The 25,788-nt window shown below is 48.6% G+C and overlaps 1 protein-coding gene across 1 annotated transcript in view; it reads left to right on the top strand.

The window, feature by feature from the left end:
- The window catches only part of kif25 (kinesin family member 25), a 227,842-nt gene that overhangs the window by 105,799 nt on the left and 96,255 nt on the right, over nucleotides 1-25,788 (top strand). Inside the window, exon 10 of the mRNA XM_070891009.1 lies at nucleotides 20,330-20,479. Within this exon, the coding sequence (XP_070747110.1) occupies nucleotides 20,330-20,479 (150 nt within the window). The remainder of the gene's footprint in view (nucleotides 1-20,329; nucleotides 20,480-25,788) is intronic.

The raw sequence follows: 25,788 nt of genomic DNA, 5'->3' as shown, positions 1-25,788 counted from the left end.
CCTGAAGGTGCTGACTCTCCCCCCTCCCCTGAAGGTGCTGACTCTCCCCCCTCCCCTGAAGGTGCTGACTCCCCCCCCTCTCTGAAGGTGCTGACTCTCCCCCCTCCCCTGAAGGTGCTGACTCTCCCCCCTCCCCTGAAGGTGATGACTCTCTCCCCCCTCCCCTGAAGGTGATGACTCTCTCCCCCCTCCCCTGAAGGTGATGACTCTCCCCCCTCCCCTGAAGGTGATGACTCTCTCCCCCCTCCCCTGAAGGTGATGACTCTCTCCCCCCTCCCCTGAAGGTGATGACTCTCTCCCCCCTCCCTTGAAGGTGATGACTCTCCCCCCCCCTCCCTGAAGGTGATGACTCTCCCCTCCTCCCCTGAAGGTGATGACTCTCTCCCCCCTCTCCTGAAGGTGCTGACTCTCCCCCCTCCCCTGAAGGTGCTGACTCTCCCCCCTCCCCTGAAGGTGATGACTCTCTCCCCCCTCCCCTGAAAGTGATGACTCTCTCCCCCCTCCCCTGAAGGTGATGACTCTCCCCCCTCCCTGAAGGTGATGACTCTCCCCCCTCCCTGAAGGTGATGACTCTCCCCCCTCCCTGAAGGTGATGACTCTCCCCCCTCCCCTGAAGGTGATGACTCTCTTCACCCTCCCCTGAAGGTGATGACTCTTCCCCCTCCCCTGAAGGTGCTGACTCCCCCCCCTCCCCTGAAGGTGCTGACTCTCCCCCCTCCCCTGAAGGTGATGACTCTCTCCCCTCCCTGAAGGTGATGACTCTCCCCCCTCCCCTGAAGGTGATGACTCTCCCCCCTCCCCTGAAGGTGCTGACTCTCCCCCCCCTCCCCTGAAGGTGCTGACTCTCCCCCCTCCCCTGAAGGTGATGACTTTCTCCCCCCTCCCTGAAGGTGATGACTCTCTCCCCCCCTCCCTGAAGGTGATGACTCTCCCCCCTCCCCTGAAGGTGCTGACTCTCCCCCCTCCCCTGAAGGTGCTGACTCCCCCCCCCCCTCCCTGAAGGTGCTGACTCTCCCCCCTCCTCTGAAGGTGCTGACTCTCCCCCCTCCCCTGAAGGTGCTGACTCTCTCCCCCTCCCTGAAGGTGATGACTCTCTCCCCCCCTCCCCTGAAGGTGATGACTCTCCCCCCTCCCCTGAAGGTGCTGACTCCCCCCCCCTCCCTGAAGGTGCTGACTCCCCCCCCCTCCCTGAAGGTGCTGACTCTCCCCCCCTCCCCTGAAGGTGCTGACTCTCCCCTCCTCCCCTGAAGGTGATGACTCTCTCCCCCCTCCCCTGAAGGTGCTGACTCTCTCCCCCCTCTCCTGAAGGTACTGACTCTCTCCCCCCTCCCCTGAAGGTGCTGACTCTCTCCCCCCTCTCCTGAAGGTACTGACTCTCTCTCCCCTCCCCTGAAAGTGCTGATTCTTGCCCCCTCCCCCCACTCCCCTGAAGGTGCTGTTGGCTCCCCGTTAGAACAACCAATATTTCTGGTCGCCCGTTAACATCACGTCGGAACTCCACTTCCGACCACGAGCGGCCTGTCCCCTTCATTGTGCCGTCGCCTCCAGGCCAGGTCCAAGACCACTCCAACCTCTGTCGTCGAGCTACAGTACGCGGACGACGCCTGAGTTTGTGCACACACAGAGGCTGAACTTCAGGATATAGTCGACGTATTTACCGAGGCATATGAAAGCATAGGCCTTACGCTAAACATTAGTAAGACAAAGGTCCTCCACCAGCCTGTCCTTACCAGTACTGCCCCCCAAACATCAAGATCCACAGCGTGGCCCAGAACAACGTGGATCACTTCCCCTATCTCGGGAGCCTCCTATCAACAAGAGCAGGCATTGATGATGAGATCCAACACCGCCTCCAGTGCGACAGTGCAGCCTTTGGCCGTCTGAGGAAAACAGTGTTTGAAGATCAGTCCCTCAAAACTGTCACCAAGCTCATGGTCTACAAGGCCGTAGTAATACCGGCCCTCCAGTATGGCTCAGAGACGTGGACCATGTAGAGTAGACACCTCAAGTCGCTGGAGAAATACCACCAGCATTGTCTCCGCAAGATCCTGCAAATCCCCTGGGAGGACAGACGCATAAACCTTAGCGTCCTCGTCCAGGCCAACATCCCCAACATTGAAGCACTGACCACACTTGATCAGCTCCACTGGGCAGGCCACATAGTTCGCATGCCAGACACGAGACTCCCAAAGCAAGCGCTCTACTGAGAACTCGTCCGCGGCAAATGAGCCAAAGGCGGGCAGAGGAAACGTTACAAGGACACCCTCAAAGCCTCCCTGATAAAGTGCGACATCCCCACTGACACCTAGGAGTCCTTGGCCATAGACCGCCCTAAGTGGAGGAAGTGTATCAGGGAGGGCGCTGAGCTCCTCAAGTATCGTTGCTGACAGCATGCACAGATCAAGCGCAGGCAGCGGAAGGAGCGTGCGGCAAACCATGCTCCCTGCCCACCCTTTCCCTCAACGACTATCTGTCCGACCTGTGACAGAGACTGTGGTCCTTGTATTGGACTGTACAACCACCTAAGAACTCATGCTAAGAGTGGAAGCAAGTCTTCCTCGATTCTGAGGGACTGCCTATGATGATGATGATGATGACGCCGTCGCCTGGAATCCCTGTGGCTGTTGCCCAGACAGACCCGAGACGGCCACCACTAGATTAGCCCATGTGACCAAGTGGTATTTAGTATGGCTGTTAATTTACTAATTTCTCTGGTCAGTTGATCTACCTTGGTCTCCAGAGGATTAGCAGATATTGTCGAGGTTTCCTACAATTTTGAGAATAGTGTCCAGTTGTGACAATTTCCCTCGAATCGAAGAGGAAAAGGGGGTGCAGAGGGTCTAACTGCTGGCCCTTCTACCACACTAACAGCTTTTTTTGGACTACACTCTTCCCTTGCAAAAGTCCATTCCTGATTGGTGGTCCAAAGTAAGTCAGCTCACTCAGCCTCGGCTGAGATAGTGTGTTCTAGAGCTCAATGAGTTCTGTAAACCATTCAAGAATTGTTTCTTGAACGTTTCCTGGTCCATCCCATCTTCGTCGGAGTCAGGAGGAACCCCTTGGGTTCCAGCATAAACGGCGTAGTGCCTTTCCCTATACACAGTAGGTAATTCTACTGGTCCCTGTGTGGTTTGATAAACATTTCTTAGCCATATCCATGCTTTTAATGCCTAACAGTTCCTGGATGGACTCCATGACCTGTTTCGAGGTAGTGCCGATATTATAAACCAGAAACGGAAGATTTTGTTGTATCTTTGGGTTGGTGTTGGCGAGGAGGATGCGTTTCAAATTGTCGTTCTCTAATTCGCTGTGTCCTCGCTTCCAAGTGTCCCATTGTATCTTCACACCGATGGGGCACTCGGATAGTGTTATGCGGCCTAACTCATTAACATAAGCTTGTAATTCGGAAGCATTGAGGGGAACGGATCGCTTCTCGGAGGAGGTTTTCTCCCCCTTGTCGTTATAGGCCTGGGTACGAACTCTGACACTCACAGGGGCCTGGCCTGTACTATTGGCATGGCTGAGGGACACCCCGGGGTCTCCCCAACCATCATGCCGGCCGTGCTGATATGTCTTTTCTTCCAGTGTGTCCCAGTCTATCATATCTCCTCCATCCACTGCTCCTATTGCTGAATCATATGATCTGGCAGTGACGGCAGCCACCACAGCCTCCTGTTTTCCCAGCTTTCCCTCTCATTCGTATATCTTCAACCTACATTGAGTGTGATCCGTCTCTCTATAAGAGCGCTGGAAAGCTTCCCTCAAGGCACCTCTGGCATCTTGTAAATCGCACGTAAGATTCTCCCTCTCTGTCTCACAAGATGGTTTCTTCTAGTTCTTGCATAGTGCTTTCCGCCTGGATCGTGCATACGCTCTATTATTGCAGCTTGAGAGGTCTGGCTCTCTAAATCGCTCATTTGTCTTTTCAGATCTCCCACTTCCTGAACTTGCTGTTTTTTTAAGTCCTCTTCCAGCTGACTGTGTTTTTCTTGTAGCTCTTCTATCTCTGTACTTTGTTTTTTACAATCCTCATCATCTCTTTGAGCACAGTAAAACACTGCATAGGCGAGTAGCCTAGTAGCTTTATCACTTTTAACTTTTGTTAGACTCACACATTCTTGAATAAAGTTTATCACTTCTTCAAAGGGGACTTGGTCTCCTTTAGTTAAACATTCCGTCAATAATATCTGTACTTCATCCTCACAGGCACCTCTGTCTAATTTACTCTTGTAAGTGTTAACAAAACTCTTACCAGCCATTTTGTAATTTTCTTAACAGATCTCTGACATCAATTAGGAACACCTCCATTCATAGAAACATAGAAAATAGGTGCAGGAGTAGGCCATTCAGCCCTTCTAGCCTGCACCGCCATTCAATGAGTTCATGGCTGAACATGCAACTTCAGTACCCCCTTCCTGCTTTCTCGCCATACCCCTTGATCCCCCGAGTAGTAAGGACTTCATCTAACTCCCTTTTGAATATACTTAGTGAATTGGCCTCAACAACTTTCTGTGGTAGAGAATTCCACAGGTTCACCACTCTCTGGGAGAAGAAGTTTCTCCTCATCTCGGTCCTAAATGGCTTACCCCTTATCCTTAGACTGTGACCCCTGGTTCTGGACTTCCCCAGCATTGGGAACATTCTTCCTGCATCTAACCTGTCTAAACCCGTCAGAATTTTAAACGTTTCTATGAGGTCCCCTCTCATTCTTCTGAACTCCAGTGGACACAAGCCCAGTTGATCCAGTCTTTCTTGATAGGCCAGTCCCACCATCCCGGGAATCAGTCTGGTGAATCTTCGCTGCACTCCCTCAATAGCAAGAATGTCCTTCCTCAAGTTAGGAGACCAAAACTGTACACAATACTCCAGGTGTGGCCTCACCAAGGCCCTGTACAACTGTAGCAACACCTCCCTGCCCCTGTACTCAAATCCCCTCGCTATGAAGGCCAACATGCCATTTGCTTTCTTAACCGCCTGCTGTACCTGCATGCCAACATTCAATGACTGATGTACCATGACACCCAGGTCTCGTTGCACCTCCCCTTTTCCTAATCTGTCACCATTCAGATAATAGTCTGTCTCTCTGTTTTTATCACCAAAGTGGATAACCTCACATTTATCCACATTATACTTCATCTGCCATGCATTTGCCCACTCACCTAACCTATCCAAGTCACTCTGCAGCCTCATAGCATCCTCCTCGCAGCTCACACTGCCACCCAACTTAGTGTCATCCGCAAATTTGGAGATACTACATTTAATCCCCTCGTCTAAATCATTAATGTACAATGTAAACAGCTGGGGCCCCAGCACAGAACCTTGCGGTACCCCACTAGTCACTGCCTGCCATTCTGAAAAGTACCCATTTACTCCTACTCTTTGCTTCCTGTCTGACAACCAGTTCTCAATCCACGTCAGCACACTACCCCCAATCCCATGTGCTTTAACTTTGCACATTAATCTCTTGTGTGGGACCTTGTCGAAAGCCTTCTGAAAGTCCAAATATACCACATCAACTGGTTCTCCTTTGTCCACTTTACTGGAAACATCCTCAAAAAATTCCAGAAGATTTGTCAAGCATGATTTCCCTTTCACAAATCCATGCTGACTTGGACCTATCATGTCACCATTTTCCAAATGCGCTGCTATGACATCCTTAATAATTGATTCCATCATTTTACCACTACTGAGGTCAGGCTGACTGGTCTATAATTCCCTGTTTTCTCTCTCCCTCCTTTTTTAAAAAGTGGGGTTACATTGGCTACCCTCCACTCGATAGGAACTGATCCAGAGTCAATGGAATGTTGGAAAATGACTGTCAATGCATCCGCTATTTCCAAGGCCACCTCCTTAAGTACTCTGGGATGCAGTCCATCAGGCCCTGGGGATTTATCGGCCTTCAATCCCATCAATTTCCCCAACACAATTTCCCGACTAATAAAGATTTCCCTTAGTTCCTCCTCCTTACCAGACCCTCTGACCCCTTTTATATCCGGAAGGTTGTTTGTGTCCTCCTTAGTGAATACCGAACGAAAGTACTTGTTCAATTGGTCTGCCATTTCTTTGTTCCCCGTTATGACTTCCCCTGATTCTGACTGCAATCTTTTGTCTTTACTAACCTTTTTCCCTTTACATACCTATAGAAACTTTTGCAATCCGCCTTAATGTTCCCTGCAAGCTTCTTCTCGTACTCCATTTTCCCTGCCCAAATCAAGCACATAGATTGGGCTAGCCTAACTGGAAGCAATACGGTGGAGGAGGATTTCCTGGAGTGCATAAGGGATGGTTTTCTAGACCAATATGTCGAGGAACCAACTAGGGGGGAGGCCATCTTAGACTGGGTGTTGTGTAATGAGAGAGGATTAATTAGCAATCTCATTGTGCGAGGCCCCTTGGGGAAGAGTGACCATAATATGGTGGAATTCTGCATTAGGATGGAGAATGAAACTGTTAATTCAGAGACCATGGTCCAGAACTTAAAGAAGGGTAACTTTGAAGGTATGAGGCGTGAATTGGCTAGGATAGATTGGCGAATGATACTTAAGGGGTTGACTGTGGATGGGCAATGGCAGACATTTAGAGACCGCATGGATGAATTACAACAATTGTACATTCCTGTCTGGCGTAAAAATAAAAAAGGGAAGGTGGCTCAACCGTGGCTATCTAGGGAAATCAGGGATAGTATTAAAGCCAAGGAAGTGGCATACAAATTGGCCAGAAATAGCAGCGAACCCTGGGACTGGGAGAAATTTAGAACTCAGCAGAGGAGGACAAAGGATTTGATTAGGGCAGGGAAAATGGAGTACGAGAAGAAGCTTGCAGGGAACATTAAGGCGGATTGCAAAAGTTTCTATAGGTATGTAAAGGGAAGAAGGTTAGTAAAGACAAAAGATTGCAGTCAGAATCAGGGGAAGTCATAACGGGGAACAAAGAAATGGCAGACCAATTGAACAAGTACTTTCGTTCGGTATTCACTAAGGAGGACACAAACAACCTTCCGGATATAAAAGGGGTCAGAGGGTCTAGTAAGGAGGAGGAACTAAGGGAAATCTTTATTAGTCGGGAAATTGTGTTGGGGAAATTGATGGGATTGAAGGCCGATAAATCCCCAGGGCCTGATGGACTGCATCCCAGAGTACTTAAGGAGGTGGCCTTGGAAATAGCGGATGCATTGACAGTCATTTTCCAACATTCCATTGACTCTGGATCAGTTCCTATCGAGTGGAGGGTAGCCAATGTAACCCCACTTTTTAACAAAGGAGGGAGAGAGAAAACAGGGAATTATAGACCGGTCAGCCTGACCTCAGTAGTGGTAAAATGATGGAATCAATTATTAAGGATGTCATAGCAGCGCATTTGGAAAATGGTGACATGATAGGTCCAAGTCAGCATGGATTTGTGAAAGGGAAATCATGCTTGACAAATCTTCTGGAATTTTTTGAGGATGTTTCCAGTAAAGTGGACAAAGGAGAACCAGTTGATGTGGTATATTTGGACTTTCAGAAGGCTTTCGACAAGGTCCCACACAAGAGATTAATGTGCAAAGTTAAAGCACATGGGATTGGGGGTAGTGTGCTGACGTGGATTGAGAACTGGTAGTCAGACAGGAAGCAAAGAGTAGGAGTAAATGGGTACTTTTCAGAATGGCAGGCAGTGACTAGTGGGGTACCGCAAGGTTCTGTGCTGGGGCCCCAGCTGTTTACACTGTACATTAATGATTTAGACGAGGGGATTAAATGTAGTATCTCCAAATTTGCGGATGACACTAAGTTGGGTGGCAGTGTGAGCTGTGAGGAGGATGCTATGAGGCTGCAGAGTGACTTGGATAGGTTAGGTGAGTGGGCAAATGCATGGCAGATGAAGTATAATGTGGATAAATGTGAGGTTATCCACTTCGGTGGTAAAAACAGAGAGACAGACTATTATCTGAATGGTGACAGATTAGGAAAAGGGAAGGTGCAACGAGACCTGGGTGTCATGGTACATCAGTCATTGAAGGTTGGCATGGAGGTACAGCAGGCGGTTAAGAAAGCAAATGGCATGTTGGCCTTCATAGCGAGGTGATTTGAGTACAGGGGCAGGGAGGTGTTGCTACAGTTGTACAGGGCCTTGGTGAGGCCACACCTGGAGTATTGTGTACAGTTTTGGTCTCCTAACTTGAGGAAGGACATTCTTGCTATTGAGGGAGTGCAGCGAAGATTCACCAGACTGATTGCCGGGATGGTGGGACTGACCTATCAAGAAAGACTGGATCAACTGGGCTTGTATTCACTGGAGTTCAGAAGAATGAGAGGGGACCTCATAGAAACGTTTAAAATTCTGACGGGTTTAGACAGGTTAGATGCAGGAAGAATGTTCCCAATGTTGGGGAAGTCCAGAACCAGGGGTCACAGTCTGAGGATAAGGGGTAAGCCATTTAGGACCGAGATGAGGAGAAACTTCTTCTCCCAGAGAGTGGTGAACCTGTGGAATTCTCTACCACAGAAAGTAGTTGAGGCCAATTCACTAAATATATTCAAAAGGGAGTTTGATGAAGTCTTTACTACTCGGGGGATCAAGGGGTATGGCGAGAAAGCAGGAAGGGGGTACTGAAGTTTCACGTTCAGCCATGAACTCATTGAATGGCGGTGCAGGCTAGAAGGGCTGAATGGCCTGCTCCTGCACATATTTTCTATGTTTCTATGTCCTCCTATGCTGAATTCTAAATTTCTCCCAGTCCCCGGGTTCGCTGCTATTTCTGGCCAATTTGTATGCCACTTCCTTGGCTTTAATACTATCCCTGATTTCCCTAGATAGCCACGGTTGAGCCACCTTCCCTTTTTTATTTTTACGCCAGACAGGAATGTACAATTGTTGTAGTTCATCCATGCGGTCTCTAAATGTCTGCCATTGCCCATCCACAGTCAACCCCTTAAGTATCATTCACCAATCTATCCTAGCCAATTCACGCCTCATACCTTCAAAGTTACCCTTCTTTAAGTTCTGGACCATGGTCTTTGAATTAACTGTTTCATTCTCCATCCTAATGCAGAATTCCACCATATTATGGTCACTCTTCCCCAAGGGGCCTCGCACAATGAGATTGCTAATTAATCCTCTCTCATTACACAACACCCAGTCTAAGATGGCCTCCCCCCTAGTTGGTTCCTCGACATATTGGTCTAGAAAACCATCCCTTATGCACTCCAGGAAATCCTCCTCCACCGTATTGCTTCCAGTTTGGCTAGCCCAATCTATGTGCATATTAAAGTCACCCATTATAACTGCTGCACCTTTATTGCATGCACCCCTAATTTCCTGTTTGATGCCCTCCCCAACATCACTACTACTGTTTGGAGGTCTGTACACAACTCCCACTAACGTTTTTTGCCCTTTGGTGTTCTGCAGCTCTACCCATATAGATTCCACATCATCCAAGCTAATGTCTTTCCTAACTATTGCATTAATCTCCTCTTTTACCAGCAATGCTACCCCACCTCCTTTTCCTTTTATTCTATCCTTCCTGAATGTTGAATACCCCTGGATGTTGAGTTCCCAGCCCTGATCATCCTGGAGCCACGTCTCCGTAATCCCAATGACATTATATTTGTTAACATCTATTTGCACAGTTAATTCATCCACCTTATTACGGATACTCCTTGCATTAAGACACAAAGCCTTCAGGCTTGTTTTTTTAACACCCTTTGTCCTTTTAGAATTTTGCTGTACAATGGCCCTTTTTGTTCTTTGCCTTGGGTTTCTCTGCCCTCCACTTTTCCTCATCTCCTTTCTGTCTTTTGCTTTTGCCTCCTTTTTGTCTCCCTCTGTTTCCCTGCATTGGTTCCCATCCCCCTGCCATATTAGTTTAACTCCTCCCCAACAGCACTAGCAAACACTCCCCCTAGGACATTGGTTCCGGTCCTGCCCAGGTGCAGACTGTCCGGTTTGTCCTGGTCCCACCTCCCCCAGAACCGGTTCCAATGCCCCAGGAATTTGAATCCCTCCCTGCTGCACCACTGCTCAAGCCACGTATTCATCTGCGCTCTCCTGCGATTCCTACTCTGACTAGCATGTGGCACTGGTAGCAATCCCGAGATTACTACTTTTGAGGTCCTACTTTTTAACTTAGCTCCTAGCTCCTTAAATTCGTTTCGTAGGACCTCATCCCTTTTTTTACCAATGTCGTTGGTACCAATGTGCACCACGACAACTGGCAGTTCTCCCTCCCTTTTCAGAATGTCCTCCAACCGCTCCAAGACATCCTTGACCCTTGCACCAGGGAGGCAACATACCATCCTGGAGTCTCGGTTGCGGCCGCAGAAACGCCCATCTATTCCCCTCACCATTGAATCCCCTATCACTATCGCTCTCCCACTCTTTTTCCTGCCCTCCTGTGCAGCAGAGCCAGCCATGGTGCCATGAACTTGGCTGCTGCTGCCCTCCCCTGATGAGTCATCCCCCCCAACAGTACTCAAAGCGGTGTATCTGTTTAGCAGGGGGATGACCACAGGGGACCCCTGCACTACCTTCGTTGCACTACTCTTCCTGCTGGTCTTCCATTCCCTATCTGGCTGTGGACCCTTCTCCTGCGGTAAGACCAACTCACTACACGTGCTACTCACGTCATTCTCAGCATCGTGGATGCTCCAGAGTGAATCCACCCTCAGCTCCAACTCCGCAACGCGGACCGTCAGGAGATCGAGGCGGATACACTTCCCCACACGTAGTCGTCAGGGACACCGGAAATGTCCCTGAGTTCCCACATGGTACAGGAGGAGCATAACACCCGACCGAGCTCTCCTGCCATGACTTAACCCTTAGATACACTTAAATACACTTAAATTAGCAACACAATGTTAAAAGTTACTGACTAATATAAAAAAGAAAAAGAAAAACTACTCACCAATCACCAGCCAATCACTTACCCCCTAGGTTGTGACGTCACCTTTCTGTTTCTTTCTACTTCTTTTTTGCCTTCTCCCTGTAGCTGCACACGTCACGCCTTTTATAGGCCTCTGCTGATCCCCGGACTCACGCCTCAACGACCACGAACTCCCGCTGCCTCTCACGGCCTTTATAGGCCTCTGCTGATCCCCGGACTCACGCCTCAGCGACCACGAACTCCCGCTGCCTCTCATGGCCTTTTATAGGCCTCTGCTGATCCCCGGACTCACGCCTCAGCGACCACGAACTCCCGCTGCCTCTCGCGGCCTTTTATAGGCCTCTGCTGATCCCCGGACTCACGCCTCAGCGACCACGAACTCCCGCTGCCTCTCGCGGCCTTTTATAGGCCTCTACTGATCCCCGGACTCACGCCTCAGCGTCCAGGAAGCGTGACCCCAAATTTCCGGTCATCTGTCACTTTAATTCTCTGCTCCCCTCCCACTCTGACCTCTCTGTCCTTGGCTTCTTAAGAGGTGGTACACACTGCAGCCACGTTGCGCCGGTGGTGGAGTGAATGTTTAAGGTGGTGGATGGGGTGCCAATCAAGCGGGCTGCTTTGTCCTGGATGGTGTTGAGCTTCTTCAGTGTTGTTGGAGTTGCACTCATCCAGGCAAGTGGAGAGTATTCTATCACACTCCTCACTTGTGCCTTGTAGATGGTGGAAAGGCTTTGGGGAGTCAGGAGGTGAGTCACTTGCCGCAGAATACCCAGCCTCTGACCTGCTCTTGTAGCCACAGTATTTATGTGGCTGGTTCAGTTAAGTTTCTGGTCAATGGTGACCCCCAGGATGTTGATGATGGGTAGTAATCAGCAGGAGGTTTCCTTGCCCATGCTTGACCTGAAGCCATGAGACTTCATGGTGTCTGGTGTCAATGTTGAGGACTCGCAGGGCCACTCCTTCCCGACTGTATACCACTGTGCCACCATCCCTGGTGGGTCTGTCCTGCCGGTGGGACGGGACATACCCAGGGATGGTGATGGAGGAGTCGGGATATTGGCTGAAAGATATGATTCTGTGAGTATGACTATGTCATGCTGTTGCTTGTCTAGTCTGTGGGACAGCTCTCCCAATTTTGACACATGTCCCCAGATGTTAGTGAGGACTTTGCAGGGTCGACTGCGCTGGGGGTGTTCCGTTGTTGTGTCTGAAGTCAGTGCCGAGGTTAATGCCAGGTGGTCCGTTTGGTTTTATTCTTATTATTGTTTCTTGTAGCGGTTTGTTACAACTGAGTGGTTTACTGGGCCATTTCAGAGGGCAGTTAAGAGTCAATCACATTGCTGTGAGTCTGGAGTCACATGTAGGCTAGACCAGGTAAGGACGGCAGATTTCCTTCCCTAAAGGACATTGCTTAAAATCTATTACATCTCTAACTTTTTCCAGTTCTGACGAGAGGTCATTGACCTGAAACATTAACTCTAGGCTGAATTTTCCAGGGTGGTAGCAGGCGCAATCAGTCTTTCCTCATCTAAATCTATCAGCATAACCCTCTATTCGCTTCCCTCTCATATGCTTGTCTAGCCTCCCCTTATATGCATCTATATTATTCACTTCAACCACTCCCTATGGTAGTGAGTTCCACATTCTCACCACTCTTTGGGTAAAGAATTTTCTTCTGAATTTCCTGTTGGATTTCTTGGTGACTATCTTATATTGATGGCCTCTAGTTATGCTCTTTCCCACAAGTGGAAACATTCTCTCTGTATCCGCACTATCAAAATCTTTCATAATTTTAAAAACCTCTATTAGGTCACCCCTCAGCCTTTTTTCGAGAGAAAAGAAACCCAGCCTGTTCATCCTTTCCTGATATGTATACTCTTGCATTTCTTTGCATCCTTGTAAATCTTCTCTGCACCCTCTCCAGTGTCTCTATATCCTTTTTATAATATGGCTACCAGATCTGTATGCAGTAGTCTAAGTGTGGTCTAACCAAGGCTCGATACAGGTTTAGCATAACTTACCGACTTTTCAATTCTATGGGCTAGAACCTCCACTTTTGAGCTTAGCGCCCAAAAATGGGCGGTATTTCCGGCGTGGGCGTTAAAAAAGGGTTTTCAGATCGCTGGCTTCTCGCCCATTCTCATAGCACCTAGTTTAGATTTTTGAAAATGGGCGTTACCACGAGTGATATCAAATGGGCGGTAGCGTAAAATTTTTCTGACCATCTGCCGTAAAGTGTGGCCGCCTTAGCAACGGCATGGCAACTCTCCATTCCCGTGATTCTGGAGGTCAAGGCTCACCATGACATGCGCAGAAGAGGAGACAGAGAGAGAGGGAGCTCAGAGGCACTGAAAACGTGTGCGGCTGTGGTGTGTGCTTGTCTGGCTGTTGTGGGAGGAACGACGGAGATTCACCAGCAGCAAAAAGCCCACTAAGCGCCAAGAACATAGTTGGCACCGAGTTTTTGTCCAACAAATAAGATATAACATGGAAAGGATGGAGGAGGTCCTGGAGCTGGTAGCCAGGAACACTGGTGGCAGAGGGCTCCCAGTGGTCCCGGAGCGCTGCACTGCACCCCAAGGTGATGCACCCCCATTGCCAACCACACGAGAGCCAGCAGCAACATATTGCTTATGGCTCAGAGCACGTTCCCACCTCAGGACCATCCTCTCACATATCTGTCCAAGCAGCACTTCGGCCATCATTCCTCCCCCACCCAATGAAGCATCGCCTGAGGACCTCCTCGGCCAGGCGGCTTGGAGTCAGAAGGAGAAGAGGTACAGGTGGGGAGGGGGGCAGGGGGGGGGGGCGGAAAGATTGGTTTGTACAGAAATACTGATGATTTCAGACTAATGTTCGGTTTAAATGTTTTTTGTTTAACAAATCCTTGCAACACATTGGCTCAGTTGGCTGCACCATTACACGCTGGTGATTCCTTAACATCAAAGGATATAATCACACAACTTCAATCAACTTAAACTTTAACTGTCACCAAGGTGATGCCCACCATTGATGTATGTATGACCTGCACACCCAGCAGTGTGTCAGCCTTGTAAATAACACCAACGTTCTTTCAGGCAAAGCGATCATTGATGAGCTTCTGTCGTAAGGCTCTTGCAGCTATCATGCCACCATGAGCCCTTTCATGTGGTCTACAGGGGGCCGGGGGCATGGCTTCAGCGTCAGCCTGATTGTTTGGGCTGATGTCAGCGTCCGCTTCCTCGTCCTCCTCTTCCTCTGGTGAGGTGGACTGTCAGACTCATCAGGCAATTCTTGTCCCCTCCTGATAGCCAAGTTGTGCAGCATGGAGCACACCACCACGAATTGAGCTACCCGCTGCTTCACCACTCCAATGGTTTTCTCCACGATTTTGCGAGTTGCTCTGTGGCTCTCATTGTATCGCCTCTCGGCTTCGGTGTGGGTGTCACGCAGAGGGGTGATCAGCCAGGTGGCGAGGCCATATCCTTTGTCCCCAAGCATCCAGCATTGACCTTGTGGCTGATTGTTAAACAAGTCAGACAAGTCAGATACAGTGCTCTCTGGATGCTGCCCGGAAATTGAGCATTCACTGTCAGTATAACTTGCTGGTGGTTGCCAACCAGCTGGACATTCAGAGAGTGGAATCCCTTGCGGTTCCTGAAAACCTCAGCATCCTGAAAAGGTGCCTGCATCGTGATGTGCGTACAGTCTATTGCTCCCTGCACCTTGGGGAAGGTTGCAATTCCTAGAGCTCTCTCACTCTGTGCCTCCCTGGTCATAGGGAAGCTGATCAAGTCCCTCTTGCGTGTGTACAGGGCGAGGTGGTGAAATTGACGATGAGCAATCTCCATGGCCGCTAATATATGCTCTTTATGACAAAAAACAGTCGCCGGGCGTTAATTCCGTGTGGAAAGTAACGCTGGATGATATTATGGGCGTTGAAATCGTCCATCTTGCTGATTCCACCCAAAAGAAGTAGGCGGGCGGTAATATATTTTTTCGGCGTTATGCACATGGGGAAAGTAACGCTCAGCAATAAGTTTCTGAAAAATGCCCACCAATTTCCATTTTGTGCGGTTAAGTGGGCGTTAAGCATGCCAAAAAAGTGGGAGTTCTAGCCTTATACCTCTAGAAATAAATCCAAGTGCTTGTTTTTTTTTATGGCTTTGCTAACCTGTGCGCAACTTTTAACAATTTGTGTATTTGTACTCCGAGATCCCTTTGTTCCTCTATCCCACCTAGACTCGCACCCTCCAAGTAATAAGAACATAAGAACATAAGAATTAGAAACAGGAGTAGGCCATCTAGCCCCTCGAGCCTGCTCTGCCATTCAACAAGATCATGGCTGATCTGGCCGTGGACTCAGCTCCACTTACCCGCCCGCTCCCCGTAACCCTTAATTCCCTTATTGGTTAAAAATCTATCTATCTGTGATTTGAATACATTCAATGAGCTAGCCTCAACTGCTTCCTTGGGCAGAGAATTCCACAGATTCACAACCCTCTCAACTCGGTTTTAAATTGGCTCCCCCGTATTTTGAGGCTGTGCCCCCTAGTTCTAGTCTCCCCGACCAGTGGAAACAACCTCTCTGCCTCTATCTTGTCTATCCCTTTCATTATTTTAAATGTTTCTATAAGATCACCCCTCATCCTTCTGAACTCCAACGAGTAAAGACCCAGTCTACTCAATCTATCATCATAAGGTAAACCCCTCATCTCCGGAATCAGCCTAGTGAATCATCTCTGTACCCCCTCCAAAGCTAGGATATCCTTCCTTAAGTAAGGTGACCAAAACTGCACACAGTACTCCAGGTGCAGCCTCACCAAAACCCTGTACAGTTGCAGCAGGACCTCCCTGCTTTTGTACTCCATCCCTCTCGCAATGAAGGCCAACATTCCATTCGCCTTCCTGATTACCTGCTGCACCTGCAAACTAACCTTTTGGGATTCATGCACAAGGACCCCCAGGTCCCTCTGCACCGCAGCATGTTGTAATTTCTCCCCATTCAAATAATATTCCCTTTTACTGTTTTTTTTTCCAAGGTGGATGACCTCACACTTTCCAACATTGTATTCCATCTGCCAAACCTTAGCCCATTCGCTTAACCTATCTAAATCTCTTTGCAGCCTCTCTGTATCCTCTACACAACCCGCTTTCCCACTAATCTTTGTGTCATCTGCAAATTTTGTTACACCATACTCTGTCCCCTCTTCTAGGTCATCTATGTATATTGTAAACAGTTGTGGTCCCAGCACCGATCCCTGTGGCACACTACTAACCACCGATTTCCAACCCGAAAAGGACCCATTTATCCCGACTCTCTGCTTTCTGTTAGCCAGCCAATTCTCTATCCATGCTAATACATTTCCTCTGACTCCGCGTACCTTTATCTTCTGCAGTAACCTTTTGTGTGGCACCTTATCGAATGCCTTTTGGAAATCTAAATACACCACATCCATCGGTACACCTCTATCCACCATGCTCGTTATATTCTCAAAGAATTCCAGTAAATTAGTTAAACATGATTTCCCCTTCATGAATCCATGCTGCGTCTGCTTGATTGCACTATTCCTATCTAGATGTCCCGCTATTTCTTCCTTAATGATAGTTTCAAGCATTTTCCCCACTACAGATGTTAAACTAACTGGCCTATAGTTACCTGCCTTTTGTCTGCCCCCTTTTTTAAACAGAGGCGTTACATTAGCTGCTTTCCAATCCGCTGGTACCTCCCCAGAGTCCAGAGAATTTTGGTAGATTATAACGAATGCATCTGCTATAACTTCCGCTATCTCTTTTAATACCCTGGGATGCATTTCATCAGGACCAGGGGACTTGTCTACCTTGAGTCCCATTAGCCTGTCCAGCACTACCCCCCTGGTGATAGTGATTGTCTCAAGGTCCTCCCTTCCCACATTCCCGTGACCAGCAATTGTTGGCATGGTTTTTGTGTCTTCCACTGTGAAGACCGAAGCAAAATAATTGTTTAAGGTCGCAGCCATTTCCACATTTCCCATTATTAAATCCCCCTTCTCATCTTCTAAGGGACCAACATTTACTTTAGTCACTCTTTTCCATTTTATATATCGGTAAAAGCTTTTACTATCTGTTTTTATGTTTTGCGCAAGTTTACTTTCGTAATCTATCTTTCCTTTCTTTATTGCTTTCTTAGTCATTCTTTGCTGTCGTTTAAAATTAGTACACTCGTTTGAGACACTACTTCCTCACCCTCAATCTGTATTACAAATTCAACCATACTGTGATCACTCATTCCGAGAGGATCTTTTACTCGGAGATCGTTTATTTTTCCTGTCTCATTACACAGGACCAGATCTAAGATCGCCTGCTCCCTTGTAGGTTCTGTAACATACTGTTCTAAGAAACAATCCCGTATGCATTTTATGAATTCCTCCTCAAGGCTACCCCATGCGATTTGATTTGACCAATCGATATGTAGGTTAAAATCCTCCATGATTACTGCCGTTCCTTTTTCACATGCCTCCATTATTCACTTGATTATTGCCCGCCCCACCGTGAAGTTATTATTTGGGGGCCTATAAACTACGCCCACCAGTGACTTTTTCCCCTTACTATCTCTAATCTCCACCCACACTGATTCAACATTTTGTTCATTAGAGCCAATATTGTCTCTCACAACTGCCCTGATATCTTCCTTCATTAACAGAGCTACCCCACCTCCTTTCCCTTCTTGTCTATCTTTCCGAATTGTCAGATACCCCTGTATGTTTAATTCCCAGTCTTGGCCACCCTGCAACCATGTTTCTGTAATGGCCACCAAATCATACCCATTTGTAATGATTTGTGCCGTCAACTCATTTACTTTATTTTGAATGCTGCGTGCGTTTAGGTAAAGTGTTTTAATACTAGTTTTATACATTAATTTTTAGTTTTGACCCCCTCCTGCAGCCCCTTTATATTCATACATATTGTCCCTTCCGATCACCTTGTGGTTTACACTTACCCCAGTGCTACTCTGCACTGTTGCCTCCTTCCTTTTGCATTCTTTCTTGGGATCCTGTTCATCTGAGCTCTCACCCATTCTAACTAGCTCAGAGCCCTCACCTGTGTTCCGAATACTCCTTGCATTGAGGCACCAAGCTATCATGCTTGCCTTTTTATTACACTTTGACCCTTTAGAATTTTGCTGTACAGTGGTCCTTTTTGTTTTTTGCCTTGGGTTTCTCTGCCCTCCACTTTTACTCATCTCCTTTCTGTCTTTTGCTTTTGTCTCCTTTTTGTTTCCCTCTGTCTCCCTGCATTGGTTCCCATCCCCCTGCCATATTAGTTTAACTCCTCCCCAACAGCACAAGCAAACACTCCTCCTAGGACATTGGTTCCGGTCCTGCCTAGGTGCAGACCGTCCGGTTTGTACTGGTCCCACCTCCCCCAGAATCGGTTCCAATGCCCCAGGAATTTGAATCCCTCCCTGCTGCACTACTGCTCAAGCCACGTATTCATCTGCGCTCTCCTGCGATTCCTACTCTGACTAGCACGTGGCACTGGTAGCAATCCCGAGATTACTACTTTTGAGGTCCTACGTTTTAATTTAGCTCCTAGCTCCTTAAATTCGTCTCCGTAGGACCTCATCCCTTTTTTTACCTATATCGTTGGTACCAACGTGCACCACAACAACTGGCTGTTCACCCTCCCTTTTCAGAATGTCCTGCACCCACTTCGAGACATCCTTGACCCTTGCACCGGGGAGGCAACATATCATCCTGGAGTCTCGGTTGCGGCCGCAGAAACGCCTGTCTATTCCCCTTACAATTGAATCCCCTATCACTATCGCCCTCCCACTCTTTTTCCTGCCCTCCTGTGCAACAGAGCCAGCCACGTTGCCATGAACTTGGCTGCTGCTGCCCTCCCCTGATGAGTCATCCCCCTCAACAGTACTCAAAACGGTGTATCTGTTTTGCAGGGGGATGACCGCAGGGGACCCCTGCACTACCTTCCTTGCACTGCTCTTCCTGCTGGTCTTCCATTCCCTAGTTGGCTGTGGACCCTTCACCTGTGGTAAGACCAACTCGCTACACGTGCTACTCACGTCATTCTCAGCATCGTGGATACTCCAGAGTAAATCCACCCTCAGCTCCAATTCCGCAACGCAGACCGTCAGGAGCTGGAGGCGGATACACTTCCCACACACGTAGTCATCAGGGACACCAGAAGTGTCCCTGAGTTCCCACATGTTACAGGAGGAGCGTATCACGTGACCGAGCTCTCCTGCCATGACTTAACCCTTAGATACACTTAAATTGGCAACAACAATGCTAAAGTTTACTCACTGTTTTTGAAGAGAAAAAAGAAAAACTACTCACCAATCACCAGCCAATCACTTACCCCCTTGGCTGTGACGTCACCTTTCTGTTTCTTTCTACTTCTTTTTTGCCTCCTTCCTGTATTTGCACAAGCCTCTCGCTGAACTCGCGCTGCTCCTGGTCTCACTGACCTTTTGTAGGCCTCTCCGATCCCAGGAACTCCCACCTCTCGCTGAACTCGCGCTGCTCCTGGTCTCACTGACCTTTTGTAGGCCTCTCCGATCCCCGGAACTCCCGCCTCTCGCGAATAAGTGACCTCCCTATTCTTCCACCAAAATGTAATACCTCACATTTATCTGTGTTGAACTTCATTTGCCAATTATATGCCCATTCTGCAAGTTTATTAATGTAATTCCTGTAATTTGTTGCAGTCATCCTCAGTATTGTCTATCACCCCAAATGTGGTGTCATCAGCAAATTTAAAGCAAATTGTGAACAACTGATCCTTGTGGTACACCTTCTGCCATTGTGAATAGCTACCCTTTACCCCTACTCTCTGCTTTCTGACTTGAAGCCAGCTAGCTATCCATTCTGCTACTTGTCCCCTGACTCCGCATTCTCTGACCTTGTTCATCAGTCTATTATGGGGTACCTTATTGAAGGCCTTTTGAAAATCTAGATAAATTACATCTACTGCATTACCATTGTCTACTCGCTCTGTTACCGCTTCAAAAAATTCGATTAGGTTGGTCAAGCAAGACTTTCCCTTTTGAAATCCATGCTGACTATTCGTTATTATATTTTTGGTTTCTAGATGTTGTTCCACTTTCTCCCTTAATAGGGATTTCATTATTTTTCCTACCACCGATGTTACGCTGACTGGTCTATAATTCCCTGGCCATGTTCTATCCCGCTTCTTAAGTATAGGTATTACGTTAGCTATCCTTTGGCACTGCACCTTTTTCTAACGAATTATTAAAATATGTGTAGTAATGCCTCTGCTATCGCTTCCCTTGATTCTTTTAAAATGCGTGGATGCAATCCAGGGATTTTATTCTCTGAGTTTGATTAGTTTATTTAATATATTCCCTCTTTTTATTTTAAATGTACTTATCTCATTGTTGTGACAGACAGTGGAATATTCAAAGATCAAATGTAACAATGATTTTTTTTCAAATCCCCAAACTCCTTACAATCTATTATTGTGTTCTAGATACAACGTGTGCATCATGGCATATGGGCAGACGGGCAGTGGCAAGACTTTTACTATGCTGGGGCCACATTCTGAAGAAAACTTCACTCTTTCTTCTGAGCCACAGTTAGCTGAAGGAGTTATCCCAAAAGCCGCAAGAGAGTTATACAGGTATGGAAGTCTTTATGTCGCTTAACAGTTTTCAATCATCGATTTTGATAGATGATATATAAAAAAATTTGGGGGATGGGCGGCAGGTTTTTGAAATGAACTTAAATTACTTCATAAGCTTTTGCCAAGTTACAGTTTTATATAGTCTTATTTATTATGTATTTATCTATTAAAAAAGGACTGGGGTGATGTTCCTCTTTAGTCTCGCGTAACCTGGACAACCAGGGGAGTAAGGTCAGGCGTGGAGCTGATCCACCGAATCCCTGCCATCTGACAGACTGCCCAAACATGGGTGCATGGGTGGGCATATTATAATAATATACAAATGGCAGGATAACATACTACCTGTCAGTTGAGCCTCCGCAGTGCTGGCCACTGTGCATTCCTGGAGTGCAGCATTGCCATGCACATTTTAAAAGGCCTCTTTGCCTAAGACAATCGATTGCATTAGTTAAAGCTGCAAATTTAAAGTACAAGAAACAAAAATTCTAAACTTTTAGCTGGCACCTACACTGCAGCAATTTCACTCCCGTTTTCACCTGAGGCAAGTACCCCAGAGACATCATAAATGGTTCCGGCACCCTCCCTAATCAGTCTAATTTCACCGACTCCAGAAAGTTGGAAGGGTTCATGGGTGCAGACAAAACGTAGGCAGAAGTCCTGCCACAGTGAAAATCTGCTGTCATTGTGGCAAACAGATAAAATTGTCCCATTGTGTCCACTCGTGTCTCTTCATTTCCATTATCGGTCATGTGGTTATCAGGGTCTAGTCAGATATAACTACTCCACTCTCCAACCAGTGCTCAGTTCCCGGCCTCAGCGCTTTGCTCCATACTCAAACTCAGCCTCAGCACTCTGCTTCCTGTCCCAGTGCTCTGCTCTTTGTTCCTTTTGTCTCCAATTTTTTTCTCAGTAATTGAATTTCGGCTGGAGCTCTCCTGAACCGCCACTGTAACTTCGACGGAAGATCCGCAAAAGCTCTGCTTACACTGTAATGTATGCACCTGTGAACATGCTCAGAGTTGGGAGTGGCTTAGCCAGTTATGTGCTATTCACAAAACTCAATAAAACCCCAGCCAGTTGGGTTCAGGCGATCCACGATGAGGCAGGCGGTTGTAAGTCTGGTGGATGAACTGGTTAACTTCAGTGTGATTGTTAAACCTTTGCTAATAAACCAACTAGTTCTTAATAACAATGTGTTGCTATGAATTCTTAAGCAAAGAACCAATGAAGCAAATAGATTGTAGAGTCCTCAACTCTAAAACATATTCACATGAGGCATATACTGCAGACAAGGTCACTCATGACCTGACCTTTATTCCCTGGACCAAGGAGTGCTGAGCCTGCGTGGAACCTCCCTTTAAGTACCTGGCTGACTAGGTAAGGAGTGTCTCCCACAAGTTCACCCCCTGTGGTCAAGGTGTGTATTTCACAGTTGTATACAGTGTACAGTGTTGTTACATATTGGTTACAGTTATGTGAAGGTTACAAACATGACATCACCTCCCCCCCCAATGTCTTTGGGTCAAAGATTGAGTCTTTCAGGCGGTCGACGCTCTCTCGTGGATGGCTCTGGTGGTTGAGCAGTGGCATGCGTCTCTGTCGCCTGAGTTGGTTCCGGCCTGTCCGGGCTGGCCGCAGGGACTGTGCATGCTGTTGACTGTCCTTGTTGCTCTTCCCTGGCAGTGGTGTGGTTGACATCCCATGGTCTATTTCAGGTTCCTCAGTGTCCATGCTGAACTTTTTCTTTACTTGGTCCAGATGTTTGCGGCATATCTGCCCATTGTTTAGTCTGACCACTATGACCCTATTCCCCACTTTACCAATTACGGTGCCCTAGTGCATGGTTAAGCACAAATACCGGGTCATCCATTTCTATACACCCCCCCCTTGAGTTTCGATCATGGCACTCGGTTTGGGACTGCCGCTTGCCCTCAACAATGTCTGCCAGGCTTGGGTGAATGAGGGACAGCCGCGTTTTGAGTGTGCGTTTCATGAGGAGTTCCGCTGGCGGGACTCCCGTGAGCGAGTGCGGGCGGGACCTATAGGCCAGCAGGAGGCACGCTAGGCGGTACTGAAGAGAGGGTCCCTGGATACGGAGCATGCCTTGTTTTATGACTTGGACCGCATGTTCTGCCTGGCCATTGGAAGCCGGCTTGAACGGTGCTGTCCGGATGTGTTTAATGCCATTACCCGACATAAACTCCTGGAATTCATGGCTGGTGAAACACGGGCCATTGTCGCTGACCAGAATGTCCGGCAAGCCGTGGGTCACAAAAACCGTGCGCAGACTCTCCATGGTGATGGATGTCGTGCACGAGTTTAATATGATGCACTCGATTCATTTCGAGTATGCATCGACTACAATCAGGAACATTTTCCCCATGAATGGGCCTGCATAGTCCACGTGGATGCGTGACCATGGCCTGGTGGGCCAGGGCCACGGGCTGAGCGGGGCCTCCCTGGGGGCATTGCCCAGCTGGGCACTCGTCGTGCATCTGCGAACCCAGTGTTCCAGGTCTGAGTCAATCCCCGGCCACCATACATGTGACCGGGCAATGGCCTTCATTAGCACTATGTCAGGGTGCTCGCTGTCGAGTTCCCTGATGAATGCTTCCCTTCCTTTCTGGGACATGACTACCCGGCTGCCCCATAGCAGGCAGTCGGCTTGGATGGAGAGCTCATCCATCCGTCTCTGAAATGGTCTGACCTCCTCGGGGCACGCCCCGTGTGAGGGCGCCCAATCCCCGGTCAGGACACATTTCTTTATCATGGATAGGAGGGGGTCCCTGTTGGTCCAGAGTTTGATCTGGCGGGCTGTGATGGGGGAGCCTGCGGTGTCAAAAGCCTCAACGGCCATGACCATCTCAGCGCTTTGCTCCGACGTCCCCTCGGTGGTGGCCAGTGGGAGCCTGCTGAGCGCGTCAGCATAATTTTGGTTGCCTGGCTGGTGCCGTATGGTGTAGTTATACGCAGCCAGCGTGAGAGCCCATCGCTGTATGCGAGCTGACGCATTGGCATTGACCGCCTTGCTGTCGGACAACAGGCTTGTGATCCATTTCTAACTCGAACTGTCTGCCGAAGAGATACTGATGCATCTTTTTCACACCGTAAACGCAAGCGGGTGCTTCCTTTTCGACCATGCCGTACCCACGCTCTGCCTGGGAGAGCGACCTGGAGGCATAAGCCACCGGTTGTAGTCGTCCCTGTCATTTCCCTGCTGCAACACACACCCAACCCCATATGATGGCGCATTGCATATTAAAACTAGTTTTTTACAGGGGTCATACAAAGTCAACAGTTTGTTAGAACAAAGCAGGTTCTGCGCCCTGTTGAAAGCCCGTTCCTGACAGTCCACCCAGAACCAGTCACAACCCTTACGCAGGAGCACATGTAACGGCTCCAACAATGTGCTTAAGTTAGGCAGGAAGTTCCTAAAATAGTTCAAAAGTCCCAGGAACGATCGCAACTCCGATGTGTTGCCGGGCCTGGGCGCCCGGCGGATCGCCTCCATTTTTGATTCAGTGGGCCGGATCCCGTCTGCGGCAACCCTCCTGCCCAAAAACTTGACCTTTGGGGCCAAAAACACACACTTGGCCTTTTTCAGCCGCAAGCCTACCCGGTCCAGTCGGCGTAGCACCTCCTCCAGGTTGTGGAGGTGTTCCTCGGTGTCTCGACCCGTTATTAGGATGTCGTTTTGGAATACGATTGTGCCGGAAATGGATCTGAGCAAGCTTTCCATGTTCCTCTGGAAGATTGCGGCCGCTGAACGAATGCCAAACGGACACCTGTTGTAGATGAATAGTCCCTTGCGCGTCGTGATGGTGGTCAGAAGCTTGGATTCTTCAGCCAGTTCCTGAGTCATGTAGGCCGAAGTGAGATCCAACTTAGTGAACAGCTTGCCACCTGCCAACGTGGCAAAAAGGTCCTCCGCTCTCGGGAGCGGGTATTGGTCCTGTAGTGACACTCGGTTGATGGTGGCTTTGTAGCCACTGCAGATCCTGACCGAGCCATCCGCTTTAAGGACAGGAACGATGGGACTTGCCCACTCACTGAATTCATCGGGCGAAATTATGCCCTCTCTGAGCAGCCTGTCCAATTAACTCTCAATTTTCTCACGCATCACATACGGCACCACTCTGGCTTTGTGGTGCACTGGTCTGGCATCCGGGGTGATGTGTATCACTACTTTGGTGCCCTTGAACGTTCCGACAACAGGTTGAAACAGTGACCCGAATTTTTGTAGGACCTGCGAGCATGAACTTCGCTCCACAGATGAAATGGCGTGCACATCTCCCCATTTCCAGTTCATCTCGGCTAGCCAGCTCCTTCCCAAAAGGATGGGGCCATTTCCCGGAACAATCCAGAGTGGCAGGCGGTTCTGTGATCCATTGTGTGTTACCACCAGGTTTGCACTGCCCAGCACTGGGATGATTTCTTTGGTGTACGTGCATAGCTGCGTGTCAATGCGTTCCAGTTTGGGCCTGCTAGCTCTGTGTGGCCATTGTCTCTCAAATTGTTGGACGCTCATAAGGGACTGGCTGGCTCCCGTATCCAGCTCCATGCCATTCAATAAAACTTTCATCATCATGGGTGGCGTTTTGGTGTATGAGCTGCGGACATCAGCCACATGAACCCTCTGAACCTCAGCATCCATGGCTTTGCCCCAGGCATCATCCTGCATTGCAGACCCCTCGTCTGATTCCTCTGTTTCATAGATTAGCCTCGCTGCAGCCTTTTTGCACATTCTAGCCAAATGTCCTCTGGCATTACAATTCCTGCAGGTGAACTGCTGGAACTTGCAGCTTTTAGCAGTAGGTCTACCCCGCACCTCCAGCATTGGCTGAGATTGTTGTTCACAAAGGGGCTGTTACCAGGCATTCCTCTCTGATTGTTCCCTTGGTTGTTTCTAAGCACCCTGGTGGTGGGTGTCAATTGTCCCATCACGGGATGCATTGTTCCTCTTGATGGCGTGAAGTGTCGATTCTCCTACCATTGTCTCTGTTGCTGTCCCACCCTAGAGTCTGTTGCTGCCTGGGCGGTGTCGAATTGCCCTTGCCTGTCTGCCTGGGCGGTGTCGAATTGCCCTTGCCTGCCTGCGGGGTTCTGTATCACTTTTACAACATTAACTCCCTGGTTCATCGCAATGTTAAAATCAGGGCTGCGTGCATAAATTATCTTGGTCTCCTCTTCCCCCGCCAAGAAGGTCTGAGCTATCAAAGCTGCCCTTTCCAAAGTCAAGTCCTTGTCCTCAATAAGCTTCCTGAAAATACCGGCACAACTAATGCCCTCCATGAAAAAATCCCTTA

This window comes from Pristiophorus japonicus, chromosome 9, assembly GCF_044704955.1.
Source record: "Pristiophorus japonicus isolate sPriJap1 chromosome 9, sPriJap1.hap1, whole genome shotgun sequence".
NCBI classification, from domain to species: domain Eukaryota; kingdom Metazoa; phylum Chordata; class Chondrichthyes; family Pristiophoridae; genus Pristiophorus; species Pristiophorus japonicus.
The sequence above is the reverse complement of the archived record's forward strand: the minus strand, read 5'-3'. Positions and strand labels throughout refer to the sequence as shown.